Raw genomic sequence first — 14022 nt, 5'->3', positions numbered from 1 at the left:
CCGCTTCTTGGACACAGTGTTCTCCTGGAGCCGCCATCTTGGCCCCCCCCCCCCCGACAAATTCTTTCAATGAATTCATACATTTAGGTTTTGAAATTCATACAAACTTGACTAAAGTTCCTGGTGTGTGCTTTCTTTTACATTAAGGTGAGCTTTACCACACGTATTATAAGGCAGCTTACACAGTTTTTATTCAAAACAAAACTAAATATGAATAACATTCCAAAAAATTACACGCTTCAATGTAAACTTAATTAAAGGTAGCTGTTCTGTTTTCTCACTTATAGTCTGAAAATTTCATGTAACAATCTATATAGTTAATGAATACTAGTAAAACACTGCCAAGTTTTATTAAGTGCATAAAACCTCTGCACTCAAATTTAATGAATTCTGTAAAGAGACTTCCATATTGACCTCGTGTTTATAATAATGGGTCTCTCCTGTCTAATGAATAGTTCAGTACTGAGATAGATATGCAAAATACGTAAAAGTGCATATAGATAGATACACAGATGCATAGATACATAAATATCGTTCCCTAAATTGGTAATATAAGTACACTGAGGAAAGAATTTAAAGAGCTACGTTTTTTTTTAATTTCAAGCAAACAGCTAACCTCATTCTGTTGATGCCTGGAAAGCATCCTTACTTACAGATTTGGCAGTAGCAGAAATATATTGGACAACCATCTCACGCTTGGTAGAAAAATCCTTGTTTCGCAAAGGAGCCTTCTTTTCTTCATTAAGATTCATATCCTCCTTTAAGAAAAGACATTTACTGTGAGAATGGATGAATTACTAATTAAGTGCTTCAAAAGTGATTAATGTAATTAATATTTAACAACAAATTTATTTTTTGGATAATTCACTATCAACAATTTAGATATCATAATTTTGTATATATTTCACACGTATTTGTGATTTATAATTTACCTAGCTAAAAAAAACAAACAAAAAAAACATTTTTAGGCTATAAAACACTTCAGTGGTTTAAAACAGATATATAATATGAAGTCCTGGAAAAGATATTCATTTACCTCTATAGCAAACACACACACACACACACTCACATGCAGACATGCACACACACAATTACTCTTTGACCCATGCTCCCAAGGACCACTGTTATCCATGAAAACCAATATAACAAACAAATTTAACAGGATATGCATACACATATACATATTCACTAAAGAAAAAGTTTCCGAAAGTTGATATATATTATAAAGAAAAAAAAAAGAAGAAATATAGCTGAATATATATAGCTCAGTAGTGTGCTTGATATTCTAATACATATTCTAAATATATAAAAGTACATATATATATAATTTCCTAAAGTAGTGATATGACTGCACTGAGGCAAGAACTTAAAGAACTGAAGTTTTTTCTAACTTTTTTGATTGATTGATTGATTGATTGATTGCATTTATTCACTTTGTATCCCAGCTTGTAGCCCCTCCATCTATTCCCATTCCCACCCACCCTCCCTACTCCTAAGGTCCTCCTCCCCTTCTATCTGACCCTACCCTATCAAGTCTCATCAGGACTGGCTGCATCACCTTCCTCTGTGGCCTGGCAAGGCTGCACCCCCCCAGGGAGAGATGATCAAAGAGTTGACCACTGAGTTCATGTCAGAGACAGCCCCTGTTCCCTTAACTAGGGAACCCACTTGGAAACTGAGCAGATCATGGGCTTCACCTGAGCAGGGAGTCTAGGTTCTCTTCATGTATGGTACTTGGTTGTAGTATTGTCTCTGCAGGGGCCACTGGACCCAGGCATTTTGGCTCTATTGGTATCTTTGTAGGGTTCTTGTCCCTTCTAGGTCTTCCTATCTCCTTCTTCTTCCATTAGGTTTCCTGCACAGAGACTCAGAGCCAAACTTTGGACAGAGTGCAGGTTTTTTTAACTTTCAAAGGAACAGCTAAGCTTATTTTGTTAGTGAATGAAAAACGTCCCTGCTTATGGATTTGTAATTTTTGTTCATACATATATATGTAAAACCTGTATCAACTATACAAATGCTTCATTGTGATACTTCACGCATGTATAAAATAGACTTTACCATGTTATCCTTCCTCTGCCACTTCTTATCCCTAAGTCAGTTCTTGTGAATCCCTTTACTCCTATCAAATATTCCCCTCCTACTAGTTTAGCTGACAGAGAACTCTCTCACTACCTCCCCATCTGTGAGCACCTTATTTATTGCTAAGTTTTTTTCCTTATAGAAGTGGACATGAAATATATACAGGAAAATATAAATACTATAGTATTTATATTTATATTAAAGTTGAAAGATTGTGACCTTTTATGCCTTTTTTAATTCTAAAATTGGAATCACCTATTTATTGGGTATATACTATACTTCCAGAACTGTGCTAGACTGTTAAGACTGTAAAGTTGAGAAACTGTTTTTATATTCAAATTAAATGCTATTATTTATGAAGCAATGCCTGACCCTTAGTAAATGCTACATAAGTTTGTTGACTAAACAAACATGAATAATTCATTATCTAAGAGGTTCTAATAATTTTAATGGAGATATGTATAAGATCCTTTGAAAACAGGACATACGATAAGGTCAGTAAAGATTTAGCCTGGATTTGAGTTATAAAGAATGAGCAAAACCTAACAGCAAGGAGACTACTTAAAATATTCCAGTGGTCAACTGTCATTTTTGGCTGCCTGATGTAATTTAAACATGCTTTCTGCAGTTTAATGTATCCTCACATTGTCAGTTTCACTTTAAAAAAAAATGAGTAGATAAAAACTGCATTTGCCTACTTCCCTTACATATAATTTAATTATAGACATGTGGCTTAGTCTTTACCAATAAAATGCTGTTATAAAAGGTATAGACTCAGAAATAAACTATATGAATAAACAGGCCTTGAACATGCCATCCACATTGCTGGTGTGTGGAGTGGAAGTGTGTGGTGGAGCAACAGAGATGATATAGATAAGCAACTGATGGCAGCAGCCACATATTTTTTTACTTAGACCAATTGGTTCTAGAGGGGCAACAGCTCCTTAATCAGACTATATTTAACTACCTGGCTGTGCAAGCAATTCCTATAATGCCATCTGGAGCCCGTTATTGAAACTCTCCTGATTGAAGAGCAAACTAAAATATTCTAATACTTAATCTACATTTAAAAATCCAGAATACGTATTATTATTCTCATGCTCAGAAATGTCAGATACTGAAGCATTTAAGCAAATATTGTTAACTGTCAAAGAGGATGGTAGCTAGACTGAGGAAAATAAATTTAAGAACCATGCAAATATTTTTTGAAGTCTGCATTTTCTCAGGCTAAAATATCCATACCAGCTACAATTTATGTTCAGATAACATCTATCTCTCCCACTTTCAAATATTTCGAGGTTTCTCTTTCATCTTGAAATTTGATTTTATGATGTGGTGACTGTTAAATGTAATATGCTTTCATACTTTCCTACTATTTGTACATATGCTATTCTCTCTGCCACTTCTCTATCTGTGAGAGGCTGCCTCCCACTAAATCCACATCCAGCCAATTCATACACTTTAAAACAATGCTCATCTAAATAAGCTTTCTACAAGAATTTCCACCATTCAGAAATGGAAAACCTCATCCTGTTCTTCCATATTAAACTTATTTATATTAATACCCTGTCCTAGAACTATCTCCATAAAACTCTAAGGCAGTGGTTCTCAATCTTCCCAATGCTAAGAAAATTTAATAAATTGCCTCATGTTATGGTAACCCCAAACCACAATGTTATTTTCACTGTTACTTCAATAATGTAAATTTGCTATTGTTATGAATGATAATATAAATATCTCAAATGCAGGATATCTGATACACAACTCTCATTCAGAACCTAAAGGTTGAGAAACACTGTTCTAAGATAACTGAAGGCAAGAATTTAGCTCTATAATCCTTGCAAAGAAAGACCCTGGTCCCTGGAATACAGAGAACACATACTGAATAATTTTTGAGCCTTGATTCTTGCTTTTATGGAGCAAAAATTTGGGAACTTAAAGTTTTTAATTTAAATTTTTATTTTTATGTTAATTACAGTTTATTCACTTATATCCCAGCTGTAGCTCTCTCCCTCATTCTCCCCCCACCAATCCCACCCTTCCTCCCTCATATCCTCCCATGCCCCTCTCCAAGTCCACTGATAGGGGAGGTCCTCGTTCCTTTCCATCTAATCTTAGCCTATCAGGTTTCATCAGGACTGATTGCAATGTCTTCCTCCGTGGCCTGGCAAGTCTCCTGCCCACTCAGGGAGAGGTGATCAAAGAGCCAGCCACTGAGTTCACGTCAGAGACAGTCCCTGTTCCCCTTACTAGGGCACCCACTTGAAGACTGAGCTGCCATGGGTTACATCTGAGCTGCGGTTCTAGTTTATCTCCATGCAAGGTCCTTGGTTGGAGCATCAGTCTCAGAAAAGAGTCCTGTGCCCAGATTTCTTGGTTCTGTTGCTCTCCTTGTGGAGCTCCTATCCCCTCCAGGTTTTTCTATCCCTCCTCTTTCATAAGATTCCCTGCACTCTGCCCAAATTTTTACTGTGAGCCTCAACATCTGCTTTGATACAATGTTAGGTAGAGTCTTTCAGAGGCCCACTGTGGTAGGCTCCTGTCCTGTTTCCTGTTTTCTCCTTCTTCCAGTGTCCATCTCATTTGCCTTTCTGAGTGAGGATTAATCATCTTACCCAGGGTACTCCTTCTTGCTTAGCTTCTTTGGGCATACAGATTTTAGTATGTTTAACCTATATTATATGTCTAATATCCAACATGTGAGTATATACCATGTGTGTCTTTCTGTTTCTGGGATACCTCACTCAGGATGATCTTTTCTAGATCCCACCATTTGCCTTTCTTTAAATACTGTAAGTTACCTTAGAATCATCACCAATTTTTTCACTTATGAAATGGCTGCCTATTTTGGTTAGGAATGGGTCCCATTACATATGAACAGAAGAGTTTGTAATGACTCATTTCATTTTTACTGAAATAAAAAACATACCACTAGTTATGCAGCTGATACTTCCAAATCATTAACTTCAGCTTTATAATAAAATAACAAAAGTAAATATAACTATACTTATAACTCAGTATTTAAACAACATAACTGAATATGAAACTACTTTAAACCGAGTTCTTTCAATAGAAAATAAGGCAAAGGTAGTTTTAAGCATATTTCATTCTTGTTTAATGTATCCACAATATATGAGGAATGTATTAAAAAATGATGAATAATTAACCAAACTTAAAATAGTTTTCAATTAAGTTATAATTGTAAACCACATCCTTTTCCTGTTTTCACATCTCATACAGTTATCTCTTTCTAGACACATTCTTTTACTTCGTCAAATATTATTTGATTTGTTCTTGGTTTTATTTAATTCATTTACTTATTTTGGTACTGGGGCTTGAACCCAGAGCCTCAAACAATTTTAGCACATGCTACAACACTGGCTTATATCTATAATCTCAACACTGTATCACTAAAGTAATTAAGGAGAAACTATATAAGAATAATCAGATGAGAATCTTAGAAGGAGTAACAGCTGAATATTATTTCATTGAAACATTCATTCTTTCTCATCACTCTCTGTTTTTCTCTCTTTCCTCTACCTCTAAGCTAGGGAGATATGCACCTTTAAGAAAAAGGATTTAATAGCACCCTAATACCTAAAATACACTACTATCAACAATGAATATAATTATATTTAATGCTTTATGTTTTTTGGTTTTTTTATTTTTTTAACTTTTTTTATTTTTTATTAATTATACTTTATTCATTTTGTATGTTTTAAAATTAGTAGTTTATGTTTGTTTATATATAATTTATGCATTTATATTTATTAATTAAATTAATTATTTTCAAGGTTGTTTAGTTGGTTGGTAAGTTTGAGTTTGGTTGTATTCTCTTTTGATTCAAGATCGATAGAGTCCTCCTTGGAGCCATAGGTTAAAGTGATACATAAAGTGACTTAACAGAGCAGTGGGATATTTGCAATGAATATTTATTCACCTTCTGTGTACCGCAACATACTACAGTTAATGCTAGGTATATTTACTGGTTATTTTATGTAGTTTTAACCAAATAAGCACTCAAAAAAATGGAAATAGAATTCTAAGTGATTCCTATAAAGACAACATATTGAGGATAATAGGATAATACAAATAATGCAAGCAGAAGGGAATAAGAAAAGGGGTGACTGTTATATCTCTTATTTGTAACTCTGGGTCTTTCATTCATTATCACATAGTAAAAATGACAAAAATCTGGCTCTAATGAGCTGTCTCCACAATATGGAAATGATTAAAGAAATCATTTGAAATATGCTTACATATTTATCATGCTGATGACCCTCATTTTATGTGTACACTACATTTTAAAATATTAGACAATGGGAGTAAAAATCCTCCTCAAATAAGGAGGCTATTTACATCCTACCAGCCATAGCATGAAGATGAAGATTTCAGTTTTATTAACAATAATTAGAATCATATAATCTCAATCCTGTATCTTAGTGAGAGTATATACAATTAATGATACATGTTTATGAGCCCATTTAGAATTTTCTTTAATAGCAAGAAACAAAAGGCCCCACAGCATCTAGGAAACACTTTATAGAAGCTGATGAAGTAATACCTGTAAAACAAAACAAAAATTGAAAAAAAAAAGTCTTTCGTGTCAGCAAACACTGGGAGAAGACACTTAGACATCATTGCAAAAAAAATGTGCTAAAGCAGGTATTAGGAAAAAGACTTGAGTGTGGGAGATTCACCATATAGCTAGATTAATATGGCTGTTTTATAAAATAGCTAATAGTATTATTGGCTAGATTGTTTGAATACAGATAGATAGATAATTTTTCTTTGAGCCTGAATAGAACAATTTAACTATTTTTATAACAATTTGAAAATACTGCCAAAATAAACAGTAGTTAATAAGATACTTTCTAAAAATACCAGTAATGTGAAGAATATCACAAACTTACATGTGGAAAAGTCAAACAGCCATTGCAGGAAGTATTTTAAACCACAGTGCACACTAAGGTGCACAACTAAGTGCATACTAAGTGCACTCTAGAAGATGCAGAGGGTCAATCTCAGGTACATGATGAGTTCCCGACTAGTCTGCGCTATAGAACAAGATTATCTCAAAATCACATGAAAAACAAATACAATAAAATATTTATATAATTTTGACATGAGGTAGGAAGCAAATATGAAAATATTTTCTCCCGAATCATACTAAGCAATGTAAGCTAGTACCAGAATGACCAATACAAAATCAAAATAAAGAGGACATAACAGACATTGAGGAAATCCAAACAAACATTACTTCTTACTACAAAAGCCCATATGACACAAAATTTGAAAATGAAATGGACAATTTTCTTGATAGATAAGATTTACCAAAATTAAATCAAGATCAGGTAAATAAATTAAATAGTCCTAAATCCCGCAAGGGTATAGAAGCAATCATCAAAAGTCTCCCATCCAAAAAATTCCAGGGCCAGATGTTTTCAGCGCAGAATTCTACCAGTCCTTCAAAGAAGAGCTAAATCCAAATCTATTCAAACTATTCCTCAAAAGAGAAACACAAGGAATATTACCAACCTCATTCAATGAGGCCATGCCTTGATACCTAAACCACACAAAGACCCCCCCCCAAAAAAAGAGAACTTCAGACCTATCTGTCTTATGACATTGTTACAAATACACTCAATAAAATACTCGCAAAACAATTCCAAGAAAACATACAAGAGATCATCCACAATAACCAAGTAGGCTTCATCAGAGATATACATGGGTGGTTCAAGTCCATCAATGCAATCCACCATATAAAAAAACTGAAAGAAAAAAATAAACACATGATCATATCCTTAGAGGCCGAAAAAACATTGGACAATATCCAACACCCAGTCAGGTTTTAAGTCTTAGACGGATCAGGGACACAAAACACGTACATAAACATAGTAAAGGCAATATGCAGTAACCCTACAGCCAACATCAACCTACATGGCAAGAAACTAAGAACAATAACACTGAAATCAGGGACAAGGCAAGGCTGCCCACTCTTTCCAAATCTCTTCAACATAGTACTTGAAGTCTTAGCTAGAGCTATAAGACAACTAAAGAAGATCAAGGGAATACAAATTGGAAAGTCAAAGTATCACTATTTGCAGATGATATGATAGTATACATGAGACCCCCCAAAAATTCAACCAGAGAACTCCTTCAGTTGACAAACACCTTCAGCAAAGTGGCTGGATACAAAATTAACTCAAAAAAATCAGTAGCCCTGTATATGAAAGACAACAGGGCTGTGAAAGAAATTAGGGAAACAACATCCTTCACAGTAGCCACCATTAACATTAAGTACCTTGGTGCAACTCTAACCAAATAGGTGAAAGACCTGTATGAAAAAAACTTCAAGTCTCTGAAGAAAGAAATTTGAAGAAGATATCAGAAGACGGCAAGATCTCCTGTGCTCATGGATTGGTAGGACTAACATACTGAAAATGGCCATCCTGCCAAAAGCAATCTATAGATTCAATGCAATTCCCATCAAATACCAATACAATTCTTTACGGACATTGTAAGAAAAATTCTCAATTTCATATGGAGAAACAAGAAACCCAGAATTTCCAAAAATATCCTGTACAACAACAGATCATATGGAGGACCTCTGAAAGACTCTACCTAACAACGTATCAAAGCAGATGCTGAGCCTCATAACCAAATCTTTGGTAGAGTGCAGGGAATCATATGATAAAAGGGAGAGTTAGTATGAATAGGAGAGGACAGGAGTGCCTCAAGGACTGAATTCTTTATATAAAATGTATGGGGCTGGAGAGGTGGCTCAGTGATTGAGAGCACTATGTGCTCTTCCAAAGAATCCGGGGTCAATTCCGAGCAACCACATAGCAGCTCAAAACTGTCTGTAATACCCATTCCAAGGGATCTGATACCGTTACACTAATGCACATAAAATAAGAATGCTAAATTAACAAACCATGTTTTGGGATCTCTAAAAGAGATCTCTTCAAGCTCACCAATTTGAGATGCTCAATGTTTCATTTCTCCCTTTTTCAGAAAAAAAAATGTGTTGAATAATCCATATGTTATATTTATTATTTTAGAAGTAATTTAGGCTGCACCAAAAAATAAATAAATATATAAGAAACATGCTACAAATGTGCATTGTATGACTTACTAATATAAAAAAAACTAAATGACTTAATTCCTTGGTTGCAATTACTATTTTATTGTTCATTTTACACTCTGAGTTCTAAACTGTATTTCATTTACTGAATAGACCTTGTAGACTTAGGCGCACTTTGCTTTGGACCAGCAAGCAAACAAATTAGTTATTTGAAGTTGATTTGGTACGCTACAAACTACAAAATAATAAAGGACAAAAAAATAAATCTGTCGCCAATTTTAGACACTGACTAAAACAGGCATTATAGCAAATAAATAAACAAACAAATCTAGATATTCTTGGAAATACTTCTGTTTTTTAACAGGGTTTAAGTCTCTCATTTATATGACATAAAAAGATCCAATAAACATCTGTATTTAAAATGCAGTGTTTTTCTGAACACACAGAGTTTAAAATGACAATGAAATTAGAGGTGGAACTCACCATCATTTTCTCAAAGAGGTCCAGAACTTCCTTTTCAGACAAATTCAGAGATCGTTCATCATATAATGGCTGAGCTGCTGGAAACTCACTCATCATGGCTTGAGAATCAATAGGATGTTGAATAAGAGGTTTTTCTTTTTTGACAGTAGATTTTCTAAAACTTGTAATTCGGTCACGCTGCAAACAGAGAGGGGGAGGAAAGAACTAAGAAAAGAATCAGGAGCTATAAACATTAAGAATGAAAGCATCAAAATGCCACTTAGTATAATATATATTATTATTGTCTCTTGACAAAATGTTATTTTAAGCAGCAAGCTCCAGTTAGAGATTGGACCATTTTGCAACCTTGAAATAGTTTTTAAGCTTAAGAAGTCTAGAAGTGAGAAAACATTCTTCAAAAGTAAAATTTAGCCACTTGTCATTTCTGCTTTGCACAGGAAGTAAGTGAAGAGACACTTTAGATCAAAATATTTTGGTGGCTGTTTCTGGGAGAATGAGTCTTTGGTGCCAGCTTCAGTGCTATGGTACGAAAAGAGAGAAAGGAAACAGAGCTACTGATAACTAACTCAAATGGAGATTTAGGGTAATGTTTTTCTTCAGAGTACTGTAAAAATTGTGACAAGCATATATATATATATATATATATATATATATATATATATATATAACTGTCAGTGTAGCAGTTGACTAAACAGAATAGTATGGAGTCTAAAGACAGACACAGTGAGTTCAAACACAAACTGAAAAATTACTATCTCAGAATCAGTGGGGAAGGAAAGTCACCTCTCTCACTGTTTCCTCTTCTCTACACTACAGGGTCACTATGAGAACTGAATACACTTGTTTTTTGTTGATGCTATTCTTCAACGTTTTCTCTGCCAAATACTTGGCACGAATAAGAATTGAAACAAAGCTGAAGCACTTATTGCATTCGTTAGAAATGTACAGAGAAATATATTCTTCCTCCAAATATTATTGTGATAAACTCACTACTTTATAGGTGCTTCTTTTAAATCATTGATACCATGTACAATCTTTAACAGTTAGCTTGCTCTTTCATATCAAGTGGGTCAAGGACTTTAGCTGCATGTCAACAGGCCATCTGACCTGAAAACCACCAAATATTTAACATCAAACATTAGTAAGATTCATAAAACTGAAGGCAACTCAGTTTTACATTGGTATCTGTTAGGAAGCACATGCAATATTATCAGGTCACATTAAGCAAGCATAAACATGTTAGCTATGAGGACAGTGAATGCACACTGCCATGTCACCACCTTCCTTTTAAATAGCCTTAATACAGAAATATTAAAAACATTATTACAGTTTATGTACAATTTTTCTGAGCCCCCTAAAAGAACATATTCTTTATTTTATTGATTGAAATAATACGTGTTTTTTAAAAACATAACATGTACTTTGAAGAAAGCAATTTTAAGCAGCTTAGTTGGGATTACAAAAATTATTTGAATACATGGTTGCTTACAGAGAGATTATAGAAATCACAGTATTCTAGAGCTGGAGAGAAAAATGAAATGGGATCTAAACCAATTTTCTCAATTCACGGAATAGGCGATTCACTTAAATACATGAATTCCTGGTTCTGATCTCAGTTTTTATATTACGATTATTTCTTTAAAATTATTTGAACTCTATTATTAAATTTTGTTTTAACTCTTTGAAGGAAGTTAGGTTTGTTTAGATAGGTAATCTTCTCACACAACTCAAGAAAAACAATTTTAGTAATCCCAAATAAACTGAGTCTAAATTTACTTAAAAATATGGTGGACGTGAAAGCATTTAAATATGCAATTGGCCATTAAATTAATATATCTCTTCTCCACTCACTTCACATCACTTAAAAATGCTTATATAGTCCAAGCTTGTGTACTGAGTATCAGCATTACTAGCACACATATTTGATCTTTATATACCCTTTATTTTAATGCAAAAATATCTAAGTATAAAGGATGCATTTAAATCTTAGCTTGTAACTTTTAATAACAATTACTATGGCAGTCTGAGCCTGACAATATGTAAACTTTTAACATTCAATAGCACATATTTGTTTTGTAAATAATTTCCACTTATATTGGTATTTAACATATTCACTTGTTTTCTAGGCTCTGTAGAAATGTACCAAATTTTAAAATATTGTTTGTTGTACATTATACAGATAAAATTTAGCTGAGATCTTACACAACTCTTTAGGTAAGTTTGGGGCAGTTGTTTCTTTTTATTGAGTTGTGGTGGGGCACTACATACCCATGGTTAACCTAGAACACTCTATGTATACCAGGCTGACCTCTAACTTGCAGCAATCTTCCTTCTTCAGTGTTTTGAGTGTTCAAATTACAGGTCTGGACCATTGTGCCTGGCTGCAATTATTTGCATTAATATGGGAAAATGGGAAATTACTCTATTTGCAATTATCATAGTCTCTCTCATTTTCTAAGCATGCAGTCACTTTATTTTGCATATACCAATGCTTTAATGTCCACTTCTTTAATAAAAATGTAACATGCATAAGCAGTGCAATAACATGCCGGTCATTACACCTTACCACATCATCTGCCAAAGTTTTTATTTGAATGTTCTATTAAAACCAAAAGAAAACAAAACAAAAAAAAAAAATGCCAGTCAGATAAGAGAAATTCATAGGTCAAACAGAACAATAAATAAAGAAACTAAATGTGTCAAACCTGTTAAAAAATATAAATTTTCAAAAAATTTATGAAGTTCAACATACAAATAAAACACCCATTACAAATTCTTTTCATATTTTATTTTTATTTGTTATTTGTTACAATTTATTCACTTTGTAACACCCTCCCTCATCCCCTTCTAATCCAACCTTAACTCCCTCTTCTGTTCCCATGCCTCTCCCCTAGTTCACTGATAGGGGAGGTCCTCCTCCCCTGCCATCTGACTCTAGCCTATCAGGTCTCATCAGGGCTAGCTGCATTGTCTTCCTCTGTAGCCTCCTAAGGCTGTTACCTCCTTAGGAAGAGGTGATCAAAGAGTCAGCCACTGAGTTCATGTCAGACACAGTCCTTGTTCCCCTTAGTAGGGCATACATTTGGATACTGAGCTGCCATGGTCTACATCTGTGCAGGAGTTCTAGGTTATCTCCATGCATGGTCCGTGATTGGATTATCAGTCTCGGAAAAGGCCCCTGTACCCATATTTTTTTGGTTCTGTTGCTCTCCTTATGGAGCTCCTGTCCTCTCCAGGTATTTCTATCTCCCCTTTCTTTCATAAAATTCCCTGCACTCTGCCCAAAGTTTGACTATGAGTCTCAGCATCTGCTTGGATTCTCTGCTGGGTATAGTCTTTCAGAGGCCCTCTGTGGTATGTTCCTCTTCTGTTCCTTGTTTTCTCACTCTTCCAATGTCTATCCTGCTTTCCATTCTGAGTGAGAACTGATCATCTAATCCAGAGTCCTCCTTCTTGCTTATCTTCTTTAAGTGTACAGATTTTAGTATGTTTATCCTATATTATATATCTAATATCGACTTATAAATGAGTATATACCATATGTGTCTTTCTGCTTCGGGGATACCTCATTCAGGAAGATGTTTTCTACTTCTCACCATTTATCTGTTTAAATGAGTCTACTCTTTTAACAAATGTAAATTTTCAAAAATTTTATGAAGTTCAGCTTACAAATAATATCCCCATTACAATTTTTTAAAGTGTTAAAAATTACAAATGAAGATTTCGTTGGGTGTAAAGTAATTTCTTTGTTTTTAAATATGGGCGCTAAGATCTGACTTTCACATCCATGTCAGATAGTACAACAGTGTTCAAATACAATAAAGCAGTCAGTAGAATTACGTACTCTTACAGTCTTTAAAAAGGTTTAGCAATGAATAATATCTTAAATATGATTAAATTAAAATAAGACAGTAACAATTTCACATATAGTCACAATTACTTAATGAGTAAAATGTTAAAATATAATAAAACAATTCAATAAACTTCAGAATTCAGAAGATAAATCAAAATCTTATAATAGCATATAGTCATAATGAATTCTAGATCTCACTGTGTAAGTACAGCCATACCTCACTTCATGATGATATGTTTCTAGAAATGCCTACTAAGTGACTTTATCATTAGATAAATATCATAGAGTATACTCAAGCAAAGAACGATGTCACTAGATGCAGGATTACTATCATGTGTGCACTCCCATCTATGGCTCGGACTCCTCATACAGAACATGACAATACAGTAAAATGTCACTTTAAGGCATATATTTAGGAAAAAGCCAGTCCAAAATTATTAGAAATTTAACCCTTCTGTCTTGTTTCATATTGTGTGTGTGTGTGTGTGTGTGTGTGTGTGTGTGTGTGTGTGTGTGT

The 14022-nt window shown here is 34.1% G+C and overlaps 1 protein-coding gene across 5 annotated transcripts in view; it reads right to left on the bottom strand.

The window, feature by feature from the left end:
* Window positions 1-14022, bottom strand: part of Diaph2 (diaphanous related formin 2) — a 970999-nt gene that overhangs the window by 902455 nt on the left and 54522 nt on the right. For 3 of the 5 annotated variants that reach the window (XM_055608281.1, XM_055608283.1, XM_055608285.1), the window contains exons 2-4: window positions 12219-12251; window positions 9653-9829; window positions 654-758 (exon numbers count right to left, since the gene is read on the bottom strand). In XM_055608281.1, the coding sequence (XP_055464256.1) occupies window positions 654-758; window positions 9653-9829; window positions 12219-12251 (315 nt within the window). The remainder of the gene's footprint in view (window positions 1-653; window positions 759-9652; window positions 9830-12218; window positions 12252-14022) is intronic. The other 2 variants (XM_055608282.1, XM_055608284.1) reach the window with 2 other exon arrangements.

This window comes from Psammomys obesus, unplaced genomic scaffold (genome assembly GCF_907164565.1).
Source record: "Psammomys obesus unplaced genomic scaffold, mPsaObe1.curated_primary_1811, whole genome shotgun sequence".
Classification (NCBI taxonomy): Eukaryota; Metazoa; Chordata; class Mammalia; order Rodentia; family Muridae; genus Psammomys; species Psammomys obesus.
The sequence above is the reverse complement of the archived record's forward strand: the minus strand, read 5'-3'. Positions and strand labels throughout refer to the sequence as shown.